General features: G+C 42.4%; 1 protein-coding gene across 1 annotated transcript in view; it reads left to right on the top strand.

Moving 5' to 3' along the window:
* MKNK2 (MAPK interacting serine/threonine kinase 2) overlaps positions 1 to 12,980 on the top strand; it is a 42,893-nt gene that overhangs the window by 12,869 nt on the left and 17,044 nt on the right. Inside the window, exons 5-10 of the mRNA XM_063290778.1 lie at positions 2,668 to 2,765; positions 7,248 to 7,327; positions 8,687 to 8,760; positions 8,964 to 9,068; positions 10,499 to 10,554; positions 10,825 to 10,920. Of these exons, the coding sequence (XP_063146848.1) occupies positions 2,668 to 2,765; positions 7,248 to 7,327; positions 8,687 to 8,760; positions 8,964 to 9,068; positions 10,499 to 10,554; positions 10,825 to 10,920 (509 nt within the window). The remainder of the gene's footprint in view (positions 1 to 2,667; positions 2,766 to 7,247; positions 7,328 to 8,686; positions 8,761 to 8,963; positions 9,069 to 10,498; positions 10,555 to 10,824; positions 10,921 to 12,980) is intronic.

Here is a 12,980-nt window from a genome sequence, read left to right as displayed (position 1 = left end):
TCTCAGCACCATCCAGCCACAACGTCCTCCATCTTCCTCTTTCTTTCAACCCATTCCCTCTTCTTTTTGTGTTCTCATTCATTATCCCTGTGATATCAGTGTACTTTCCAGTGGTCACCCACTTTTGTATTCAATCCATATTAATTTGGAACATACTCATCCTTGACTGTTTCTCTTCTGTGTTGTAGTACACATACTTGATCACCCATTCCCACCACATTCCTCTTATTTTTATGTTTCTCTTGACATACCTTCTGTGTGACAAAGGGAACAGTGCCATGCTCCTGTACCGCTTGGTGTGACAAAGATTCGTTCCTCGCCACAGGCTACAAACTGCCCACAACCTCTCTACCAGCACGTGCATGCTTCAATTCCATCCACGTTCCCATCTTTAGTAAACGTTCTGCCAAGGAGCACAAATTCATCTGCTTGAGCTTGCTTTTTTTTTAACGATTTATGCATAACTTCCATTTTTCCTATCAGACCCAACTATTGACATTTTGATACGTTGGTCTTCAGATCCTTCCTTCTTATTCCATCATGAAAGGGTAGTAACATTTGGTCTAGTATGGTCTAGTGGTTAAGGTGCTGAGCTAGAATCCAGGAGGCTGTGAGTTCTAGTTCCGCCTGAGGCATGAAAGCCGGCTGGGTGACCTTGGGCCAGTCCCTCCCTCTCAGCTCAACTCACCTTGCAGGGCTATTGTGGGGAAAACAGGAGGAGGAAGGAGTATTAGGAATGTTCGCCGCCTTGAGTTATTTATAAAAATAATAAAAAGGTGGGATAGAAAATAAATAAATAAAATTTTAATATCCCCAACCAGTCAACATCTAGCACAACCACAAACACTTTTACATGAAGACATTAAACCAGCAAAGGGACATGACACATGTTTGTCTTAGTCCTTCCTGTGCACGTTGAATCATTTGCTAAACATCCCGCTGATTGTCAAACATTATTTATTTCTATCATATACTGATCTTTACTACCATCAGCAACCATCCTTCATATTTGTGCAGAACACTTGATAGTTCAAGCCAATTTACTTTATCATACGCTTTCTCTGAATCACCAAACATGCAATGCAGGTAGTCCTTATTTAGAAACCACAGTTGGGAGTGGCAACTTGGTTAAGAGAAGCGGTCACTAAGTGAAACCACGACTGTGCTTACAGTCTTTCTTCAGCTTTCCTTTGCTTTACAGACCTGCAAAGGTCATAAATATGAGAATTGGTTGCAAAGTTACATTTACAACTCACGGTTGTAACTGCAAATGGTCACTAAATGAGGACTACCTGTAAACTTGTTTTTATATTCATACTTTTTTTAGGTTTGGCACATTTTGGTCAGTATGCTGTAAATGCAACTGATGCTTAGTTTTATACTGAGCATGTGTACAGGTAGTCCTCGACTTATGACCACAACAGGGACTAGAAAATCCATCGTTAAGCGAGGCATCACGTGACCGCACCCAATTTTATGATGGCCGTTAAATGAATCACGGTCAACGCAGTTCCCCATTGACTTTGCTTGTTGGAAGTTGGCTGGGAAGGTTGCAAATGGCAGTCACATGACCCTGGGAAGCTGCAACCGTTGTAAATACATGCTGGTTGCCAAGGGCCTGAATTTTGATCATGTGACCGTGGGGATGCTGCAATGGTCATAAGTCGCTTTTTCCAGCACCGTCGTAACTTTGGTTGCTAAATGAATGGTTGTAAGTTGAGGACTACCTGTATGCTAGTCTATGCCAGGGTCTCTAAAATAGAGACACACAACAATCCAATGTACTATTGCCCTCAACTCATTTGCTAGGAGGTATATCACCTGGCAAAGACTTAGGATGAAATTTCTTTATTAGGTTTTGTTATCTTCAGTGCACACAGTTTTTCAATTTTGCACCAAAATGCACTCATGCAACATGCTCCGCAAACTGCAGGCAGAGGTGTCTATAGTTCGTTAGCTGTGCTTTCCCACAGGTGGAATGAGTGGATGTGGTTGGCTTCTGCCGTCATTATTTATACAGTCAGACCCCAGCTGGAGAATTGCGTCCAGCGATGAACCTGAAGCAGGTTCATAGAAGGGCAACCGGGATGAGCGAAACAAAAGTCCTAAGACAAGATACGGAAGGAATTGAGAACGTTAGGCCTTGAAAAGAAAAGACTGAGGAGCCATATGGAAGCATTCTCCAGATACTTGAAAGGAGATAGAGATGTTCTTTGCCATGCAGAGGGTGGAAGACAGAATAATGGGTTCAAGTTATAGGGAGGATGATTTTGGTTGAGTATAAGAATAAACCATCTCAACAGTTAGAGTAGCTTGACCATGGAACCAGTTACTTCCCTGGATGTCTTTAAAGAGACACTGGGGAGTAATTGGTAGAGGATGCTTTTGTCTAGATTCTTGCATGGAGCAGGGAGTTGGACTTGATGGCTATTAGAGGTGTTTAGAAACTCTTTGAGTAGAGTGAGGCTACGTAGTGTCTTTGAAACAATGAATTCTGGAAACTGGGAGAACCTAGATGTGGGTGGCTCTGAAATCGTTACCCTTGAATTTTTGGCCTTTTGTGGGTTTTCTCCCAAATCATTGGGCTGCTGTCTGAAAACTCTGTGGAAGTCTCATTTTGGGATATGCTTTCTCTCCCTGTCCTCCTCTTTCTGTCACCATGTCCAGATGTTTACCAGCTCCAAGAAGAGGTCCTCGGAGAAGGAGCACATGCAAAAGTCCAGGCCTGTGTTAACCTCATTACTAATAAGGAGTATGCAGTGAAGGTATGAATCCTTGGTTATAGTGGCTCCTTTGAGGAAAGGGAATTCTTACTGGATTTGGGAAATGAGGGCTGTTGCTTCCAATACACTGATGCCAAAAAGGTTGAGCTAAAATGTGTGTGTGGAGGGGAATATCCAAACTTTGGTCCTCTGCAGTAGTGGAATCCTGATGCATCACAGGAGAAAAAGTCAGCAGATATGTTTTTGAGATATGCTTTGTACTGCTCTAGCATTGGAGAAAGCGTCTTGGGGATTGGGCAACACCAAGATTCCCATTTGGTCTCAGTGGTTCCGCTCTTTACAGCCTGTCCCTTCTAATCTACCCAAAACTGTTTCAGGAAAATGCTGAGGTGCTGCAAATCCTGTGGTGAAGTTGTGGCTTTGCAAGAAAGTTAATTTTGATTGTAGAGTGGAGCCAGGATTCCTAACTAGCTTCCAAGCTCTGGGCAGTTTGCTTTGATCTTAGCAGACTTGGGCTCTGAACCTTAATCTAGCTTTGTAAATAAAACTCCAGTTCCAGTCTGCCTACATCTGTGTCATATCTACAGCGTGTTTGGAGGCTTCGGCTGATGCAAGCAGAAATGTGCACAAGTCTTTAATCATACTGCTGGACTTGGGAGATAGTTGGTTTTGATCTGTTGGCATGTGGTAATCTTTCCTACCTTACAGGATTGTTGAGAACATGCCAAGACATTGTTTGTTTATTTATGTATCACATTTCTTCACCGCCCATCTCAGCAAGCGAATCTGGGCGGTTCATGGTTGTGAAGCAGGTTTAGTAAAGATAGTAATTCTCTGAAATGATAGATTAACTGTCCTGCTACATACAGGCTTCCTTCTTCAAACCTTGACTGAGTTATTTAAATATTTGATGATAGTTGCAATGACCAAAAATGATGCCATTGAAGAAGCTGTTGGTGCAATGAACTGTAAGCCCATTGAGTGCTTGCTTTCTCTCTCTTTAATGTGTCCTGTGTATATACTAGAAGCTGTGGCATGGAATATTAAATGTTTAGTTGAACAAAACTTCCTGGGCAAGTTTTCAGCTTACTATTCTCTCCTATTTAAAGGCAAATCTAAAAATGACATAATAGATGTTGGGTTCCAGATATCAGCCCATACAAGCACTTCAGATAGTAAGCTTAATCTTAGAATGCGCATGGGGCATGCTTCATCTGGGTCAGAAGCACTAAAGATAGAGTTATGCATCAGTGCTCTTAAATTGGTGGGAAACCAGTTGATTGGGTTCCTTTTTTGTTGCTGCTTTTCATTTCAGCCTCACAAGCTAGAATGATCTTGCCTGCAGTTGCAGATTTGAGAATTTGCTTGTTTGCCACACCTCGGTCTGCTTTTAGCCATGGAACAGAATGAAGGGGTAGAAAATGTTTCAGTATTTTATGTAAGGGTGTAGTGAAAGTCACTTTGGAATGCTCAGTTGAATTGTGAAAAAAACCTTTGCAAATAGAAAGTTAGCTTAGTTCATTCTGTGGTATACTACCGACTTACTTTCAGAAAGATACTAACCTTTTTTTAACTAGTAGAGGTTTCTTTTTAATTACCACCAGCGGCTGGAAATGTGGCTTCTAATTGGCATTGCTAAGGCATCAGGAGATGTATTCCTTGATCTGGAATATAAGGGATGATTATGCCTTCCAGAGTATATTTATTATTTGTATTTATTGAAGCTGTTCAAGCATTAGGCAGATACAAATATAATAATACATTTCTGTGCAAGAGAGATTTACTTTACACATCAGCTGATTAGTTCCTCTAATTAACATGCCAGCCATATAACTGCATGATTAATAATAATGAAACAGCTCTTCTGTTTCCAGCTTCTTTTGAAACACATACTGCTGCCTAAAATAAATAGAACGTCTGTACTCTTGGTCTTGAGGAAAATTATTAAGATTGTGTAATCCCTTCCTCCCCCTGCCTCTCCATTTTATTTTGTTTTTTAAAAACCTGCTTGTGAAAACTGTCCTGGCACTCTTCTGTATAAGATGTTAACGTAAAATCAAGCCTGCTCTTGAATTCCTAAATGGATAGCTGTGTTTAGTTGATTACAAGTGGGAACAAGCAAGATGTCACGTTGGTGCCAGGCTAACAGACAGATGATGGCAGAAACCTTTGTGATCTAAAGCTGGCAATTTGTTGAACCTCGTCCCCTTTCCCAAGCTAGCATCCTCCAGAAGTGTTTAGACTACAAATCCTGGCCTGTATGGCAAGTGATGGTCCCAAGTGATGAATGTGTGAACGTTAGGGGGAAAAAGAGATGCTTTTAAACCATTTATTTTTCAAATTTGTATGGCAAATAAAGACAGGTTCCCAGTGGAACCAGTTCCCCAGAAAGGCAATGAGCTGCCCTGTGTTGGGTATGTTTAACCATCTATCTGGGATACTTTTATTACTCTTCTGAGCAGGGCAATTGAATACTATATGACTCCTTCCGGCTATAGGATCCTGTGATTCACATCTGCAGTCCAAGATGCTTCCAGCTCAATTCAGTGTAGATGTCCTCCCTTAATATATGGTGGACTTAATCTCTTTATATCAATTGTTAAGTAAATAGAAGACTTGATTAAAAAAAAAAACAAGAGACCATTTCCCCCCCGTAATTCCCTTGCAACAGCTCTCTGCCAAAAGGCAACCAGTTTTCTGTTTAAAATTTCACTCAGAGGTGTCTTTCTCAGCTGCATCTCCCAGTCTGACCTTTTCTCTTTTCAAGTCCAACTGTTTCTCCCCCAGCTTTTTTTTTCCCTAATCCCTCCTGCCAGCTTGCATTAGGGCAAGAACAGTGACACAGATGATCTAAAACGGGACAGGGAGAACCTGGCACCAGCTTGTGTGTGTGTTTGTGTTGTGCGGATGCCATGGCTTCGGGGAAGGGAGAAGAGGACAGTTGTAAAATTGGTGGTGGAAAAGGGAAGCCAAGGGGTGGTGATGTTAAAGCCTCCCGGGGCAGAGGGTGGAGAACAGCTGCTGCATACTGAGTTCACGTCTCTCTAGGGAGCATGTTTTTTTTTTAAGTTGGCAGGAGGCGAGAAACAACAGCTCTTCCATTCATCTTGGGCTGTAAAGTGGCAACTTGGGGAGCAGGGAAATGTGGGGCCTCATAAATAATCTCATTTTCCACCCTTTTGCTCTTCAGTTTCATACCAACAGTTTGCACGTTGCTGCAGCTTCAAAGGGGTAGGCTTGTAAAAAGTGCTTGGACCATCCTGAAATCTCTTAGTCAAAGGAAAAGAAAGAAAAAAAGGAATCAGCTGCCCAGAGAACAGCTGGAGACTCCCTGCCCTCCCTTTGCTTCTGAATAAGTCAGCAAAGTTACTTGTTACTGTCCAAGCATGGGGGACTGAAGAGGCTTGCCAGGTGCATGTCTGCTCCCCCAAACTATCTTGATGACTGTTTCACAGGTGGGATCTTGCAATTCTGAGTCAAAAGGCTGAATTTGCAGATTGGAAGAAGCTAAAGGGATTAGGAAGGGAGGTGGGGTGGTGTTGTGGGGGGGAGATTGAGGAAGCGGGAGACAGGGAGAAAAGAAGGCTTGAGAATTGCAGAGGGGAGAAACTGTCCATGGTGGGGAGGGGTTTAACCCAGCCTGCCATGTCAGTGTTTTAGATGCTGGGAAATAGTTTTTGTGAAAAGGAATATTCAACTCTATACAGCAGCATTTCTCAACCTTTTGACCCTGGAGGAACCCTTGAAATATTTTTCAGGCCTTCAGGAACCCCTGCACATTCAGGCTCAAATATAGGCCAAAACCTACAAAATTATTCTGTTCGATTTATGGGTAGGCCTGTATATACGCATTCACAGTGTTCTTAAAATGAAAACAAAGAATGAAACTTACTTCTCTAATGTGAAGTTGCCCGAATTTGAAATAATTTTTTTAAATAAGCTGTGATCTCCCAGGGAACCCCCAGTGACCTCTCACGGAACCCTGGTTGAGAAACCCTGGTACATAATAAGCAGATGTGTTTGGGCTCTTTACATTACCGGTTTGGTATGAGTTGAGGAATGGCCTTTTCTTTCTTCTGTCTAAAATCAAACAGAAACACCCTCTTTGTCTTTGCCTATGAAGAACTAACGTTTTGGGGAAAGGGTTTGTACAGTTCTCTAGAGCTCTGGGAGTTTGTTTATTCAATTGTAGCTTGCGTTAACTTCAACCCTGCCTTGTAATGCTCCATAAACGTTATCTCCGGAGCATGTTGTACTTTGCTCATGTTTCATACAAGATCATAGAGCATTGTAGCTGATCCCACCCACCCCCATGAAATATTAGTTCAGATCAGCCTTCCCCATCCTGGGGAGGATTCAACAGCAGCTGGAGGGAGCCGAGTTGGAGAAGCATGCACGAGTTGAAGGTGTGCTTGGCGTCAAAATCATTACTCAGCCTTTGAATGCAACATATCTGCTCAAAAGATTTGCTTCAGCTCAGTGTTGTTGTAACTATATCCCCTCCCATTTTTTTTTCTTTTAAAGATCATTGAGAAGCGTCTTGGACACATCCGAAATCGGGTATTCCGAGAGGTGGAAATGCTGTATCAGTGCCAAGGACATAGGTACTGAGCAGAGGCAAGCGAAGGGCTTGTCCAGTAGAGTTTTAAGCTTGATTTTTGCTGTATCTAGGTTGTATCCTGGTTGTATTAACCCTGACTGTGGTAATCAGATAATCTTCCATGCAAAGTAAGACTACCACCACCCTGGACATGAAAAAGTAGCAGGTCAGTGAGGTGGTTAGGCTACACCCCTGATAAGCTTGTTTTCTAAAGGTGGGGAAGTTCTTCTGTATGGACTCTAATCTCCCACAAGATGTTCCAAAGTGGTACAGCTCTAAAACAAGACTGATCATCTTTGAATTGGGCCCAGAGCTTGTTGTGAAGATTTTGAATTTCTGGCCTTTAAGGAGAACTCACTGCCTCCAAAAATGAGGTTTTCCAGAAAGACTTGATTAACATTCTCCAGTCAGCATAGTAGGTGCTAAGGGATAAATGGTTCTAGTCCGGGGTCTGGAGGGCCCCATCTGTCGCTCATCTCTGTGACAAAGTGCTGCTCTCTGCACCAGCTTCTCCTTTGCATGGCAGAGGAGCGTTTGCGTCTGAGATCCTGCAGGTCAAGGGAGCCTGGCCGTTTCTTTCAAGTATCAGAACCTGCCCATCACAGGAAGCTTTAATGAAGTTCATTTCCTTGAGTAAAGTGTGTTAAATGAATGAACGGTGCTTGCTAACCTGAGTCTAGAGCAGCCTTTCTCAACTTTTTGACCCTAGAGGAACCCTCGGGGAGCCTCTGCACATTCAGGCTCAAATATAGGCCAGAAATTACAAAATTATTCTATTAGTTTCATGGGTAGGCCTGTATATGTGCCTTAACAGTGTTCTTAAACTAAAAATGAAGAATGAAACGTACCTCTTTAGTGTGAAATTGCCCAAATTTGAAATAATTTTTTAAATAAATCGTGATCTCCCAGGGAACCCCCAGTGACCTCTCATGGAACCCTAAGGTGCCACGGAACCCTGGTTGAGAAACCTTGGTGTAGAGTTTAGTCTGTTGTGTGAACTCAGCTTTGGTGTGACTAACTTCAGTTTCCATAGTTACAGGAGGGTGATCAACAGCTTGGTTGCCCACTTCAAAAAACATTGGCTAAATTGAGACAGAGAAGACATCTGTCAGCTAATAGGTGATACCTTAGTAGTGCTTCCATATTTAGGGGCACTCTACCTCTGGATACGAGCTGCTAGGTAGAGGAAGGTATGGGCTTCATGCTCTGCATTGTGGCTGTTTAGAGGTGTTTTGCTTGCCACTGGGAAAAATAGGTCGATGATCAGGGTAGACTTTTGAATGAAAATGAAATGGGTTTACTTTCTTTTTCTCACCTGTCTCTTCTCATCCCTAAATATGCCTCCCCTCCATTTTTTCTCCAGGAACATCCTGGAGCTGATAGAGTTCTTTGAGGAAGAGGACCGGTTCTACCTCGTGTTTGAGAAGATGAGGGGAGGTGAGTCGCTGGCAAAACGAACGGGTTTTGCCGGCGGGGGAACTCCTTTTTCTTAAAGTTCCAATTTTCTCCAGTTTAAGTAAGGAGAGAAAAACCATAAATTGTCCGTGTTGTAATTGTCCATATATAATCTACATCTGTAAGCAGAGAGCGTCAGGTCTTTGGTCCGTGGCGTGACCGGGCCTGCCACTGTCTCTTTCCAGGCTCCATCTTAACTCACATCCATCGTCGACGCCATTTCAACGAGCTAGAGGCCAGCATGGTGGTGCACGACATAGCCAGTGCCCTTAATTTCTTGCACAATAAAGGTGGGTAAAAATGAGTGCTGCGGGCAAATTATCTCTTGGTCTTCCCGGAGCACACTCTGCAACTTGAGTTCTCCTGTTGCATGCTTGCAACCCACTAAGCCAGTGTTTCTCAACCAAGTAGGGTGGCTGGGGAATTCTGGGAGTTGAAGTCCGTACGTCTTCAAGCTACCAAGGTTGAGAAACACTGCACTGAGCATACCTCACGGCCACGGTGAGCTATCTGCGTTAGCCGGTCCTCATCTTTTCACACTGCATTTCAGCAACTTTTATGATGCCCAGGAATCTGCAGAGGCCTGATCTGGGAACTTCTGTATACTTTGCCTTTTCCTCTTATTTTGTGTGTAAATATATATGTTTTATTTGGGGAAATATCTGCAGCTATGCAATGAAACCCAGCCGTAGCTGGTTGCTACAGATTATAACTGATACTTGTTAAGGAGTTGTTAGCTCTTTCCCTTAATACTAGCAGTTGGGAAACAGAGTTACTTGGAAAAATTTAGAGGCATCTGATTGAATGCTTGGGCAAGGACATTTCCTTGCATGGAGCAGACTTAACAGAACTTCCTGTCACAAGATACAGTGACGACCATCAACTTAGATGGCTTTCAAAGTGGACCAGTTTACGGAGACCACGATTTAGGACCAGGAAGTCTGAAGGACCATTTTCTCCTTCAGCCAATGGAGAAGTGGAAGTGGCCATTATCTACACTGGTTCCCAAATTTGGAAGTCCCTGTCCCCAGAATTTGACTTGGCCCCTTTCCCTGACAGCATTTTGCCTATGCTGTTTTTATTTTTATTTTATTTTATTTTGAGTGTATCTGCTGAGCTTAATGTTGATATCTCAAATAATCTGCTTTTAGATAATGTCTTTTTAAAGTTACGCTGATAGAAACTACATTAGGTGGTGGTGTTGCTGAAAAGGTGGGATATAAATATTTTTAATAACACCTGCTTGGTGGCTGAGACCTAAGCTAGTAAGTGAAGCTTCTGTGATTGTCTCTGAATGGCAAATGCTGAGCCAGGCCACAGGAGAGAACTCCTGGGGTATTCAGTTTCATGCGAGGAAGAGACAGATGGAAAGTCTTTGAATTAAACGTACCCTTTGCTTCCTAAGTAGCTTTCTAAATCCAGTAGTTAAGGGATCTGGGATAAAACAGAAGGGACAGGACCCTTCTGGCTTCCATAAGCGCTAGCTGTTAAGGGTGTGTGTTTCTTTAGAAATATCTGGCTGACCACGGTTTGAAGCAGGATGCTTGGTTAGATGGACCGGTGGCTTCTTTCTGCAGGATCAGGTTACACAACTTGACTCAACCTTTCCGTATTTCAGTTGTGTCTTTTCCACTCGTGCAGCTGCTCCGTCATGTTCTTCCAGTCAAAAGCAGAAAGCATTAACTGCTAACGTTAAGCTTCTTTCTTTCTTTTATTACAGGAATAGCACATAGAGATTTAAAACCAGAAAATATTCTCTGTGAGAGTTCAAATCAGGTAAGCAATGGTTTAATTGCTCCAGTTTCTGATGGGGTCACGTGCTGCAAGATAGGCAGATCCGAGGAACTTGCTGATACAGTATGATGTGGTGATAAGTGAGCTAATCAAGTATAAACATGGACTGTTGTTTAGATTGTGCATAACAAGGAGGGTTTGAGTTTATGATGGAATTTCAAATTCTAATGAACATGGGTTTTTTTTCCAAAAGAGATGACCTTTCTTTCCTTCCCATCCCCTCCCTGTGCCCCCATTTGTCTGCAATACCAGGTTTCCCCGGTGAAAATCTGTGATTTTGATTTAGGAAGTGGGATCAAGCTGAACGGTGATTGTTCCCCCATCTCCACCCCAGAGCTACTCACTCCGGTAAGTAGTCCCCCAAGGAGAAATGTACTTCATAGAATCATGGGGTGGAAGGGTGCTTTCTGGTGATGAGCAAGAAGGAAAAGAAAAAAGCTTTGTACAGGTAGTCCTCACTTAACAACCATTTGTTTAGTGATGGTTCAGACTTACGACAGTGCTGAAAAAAAACAACTTACAACTGGTTTTCACACTTATGACCGTCGCAGTATCCCTGTGGTCATGTGATCATGATTTGGGTGCTTGGCAGCTGGCTCACATTTATGACTGTTGCAGTGTCCTGTGGTCATGTGATTGCCATTTTTGATCTCCCCAGCTGGCTTCTGGCAAGCAAAATCAATCGGGAACCACATGATTTGCTTAACAACCATGTGGTTCACTTAACGCTCATTTGCTTAACAACCGCTGTGAAAAAGGTCATAAAATTGGGTTGGATTTGCTTAATGACCACTTCGCTCAGCAACTGAAATTCCAGTCCCAATTGTGGTCGTTAAGCGAGGACTAGCTGTACAAGGATTGACCACCCAGTAAAATAGGTCAAGTGGATGTTTTAAAAAACTCAAAACTTCTCCCCAGTCTGGTGGTCTGGAGGGCCTCATTTAAGGGAAATTGTTTTTAAATGGAAAAGTTTGTTTTTATACGGTGTATATTGACTTTATGAGATTTGCTGCTAAAAACTTAACAGGTTTTGAAATAGGATTCAGTTGATTCACAAAAGGGAGGCAATCAGTCAATAGGTATTAGGCATGTTCAGCATGGGGATTTCATTTAGCATTCTCTCTAACTAATGCTTGATGCCAATAGGAAAGGAGGATGTTGGCTTCTGTGGACTATCTGTGGGATATCTGAAGGCATCTGACCCCTCTTGGAAGCAGGATGCTAGACTCACGGACCTTTGTTGATTTGGCCACCCTTTTATGTGTTTGATGTGGTAACTGATGGTTCCATAAATGGAAGGAATCTCTGGGAGGTCAGTGTGACCTGTGTGTGTGTTGTTCTCAAGGTAGGGTCCCTAAAATTCATCCTTCGGAATTTACAGAGAAATTGAAATACCTGCTTGCAATCCAGCATGCATGTCAAGCCACCACATAAAAGCCTGAATAAGCTCTTCTAGACTGGTAGTGAAATGGCCACTTTGGCAGCTTGGTAGTTTAGGTTAAATGATTGGCATTGTTGTTCTTTGGGCAGATGGTTAGGCAGTCCTTGAAAAGTTTGACACTCATGGATGGTAGTGTAATATTCTAATTTCAAAGGAATCCTGAGTTTTGGCTCCAACTAATTTCCTTTTTGGGGTGTTGTGTCATCAGGATCTTCTGCATATGTTGGTTCTTACTTAATCACTATCAGAGAAAATGAATTAAGGAAAGTAAGGGTTCAAAACTGCCCTTTTTAATATTCTCACCAAAGGAGGATGAGTCCCAGCCTCCTTTGGTGAGAAACGCTCAGAGAAGTACTCAGTCAATCATCATACATTATCTACCCTGAGATAATTGCTCTCTTTTGCATGCCAACCCATCCTTTTGCGTTATCCTTTTCAAGTTCTTGCTTGGGATCTTCTTAATTTCTAAAGGAAAATTGGAGACAATTTTGCATGCAGCTGTCAAGTTGCAGCTAGACTTTTTATGGAAATTCTAGCCAGTGAAGCCTGCTATTTATTTATTTATTTTTTAACATATTTAAGCTTCACAGAACCAGTTTTATTGCTGATAGTCAGCTTTCAAAGCAGAGGCTCTGTAATGAAATACTTTGCATCTTCCCTCTCCCATGACTTAGGTAGCCAAAATTTATACCCAGCCACACGCAAGAAACTGCACGCTTAAGTAGAGAAAAACCACACAGCTTGAAGCAGGAAGGGCAGCAGATGCTGGCTCATTTGTGCTACAATAAGTCATTTTTGTGACCCTGCCCCCGGAACACTCTTTAGCGGCCTGTAGAATTTTGGTGATGCAATTTCCAAATATTGGTAATGTAATTTTCTGCTTGTTTTGAGTCAGGAAATGCATGCCAACTGCAGGCATTTCAGTTAGTTTTCAGTTTTAAATTAGAGTTGTCAATTTTTTTTTAAA

Source organism: Candoia aspera, chromosome 1 (assembly GCF_035149785.1).
Source record: "Candoia aspera isolate rCanAsp1 chromosome 1, rCanAsp1.hap2, whole genome shotgun sequence".
NCBI classification, from domain to species: domain Eukaryota; kingdom Metazoa; phylum Chordata; class Lepidosauria; order Squamata; family Boidae; genus Candoia; species Candoia aspera.
This window is presented reverse-complemented; position numbering and strand designations above follow the sequence as displayed.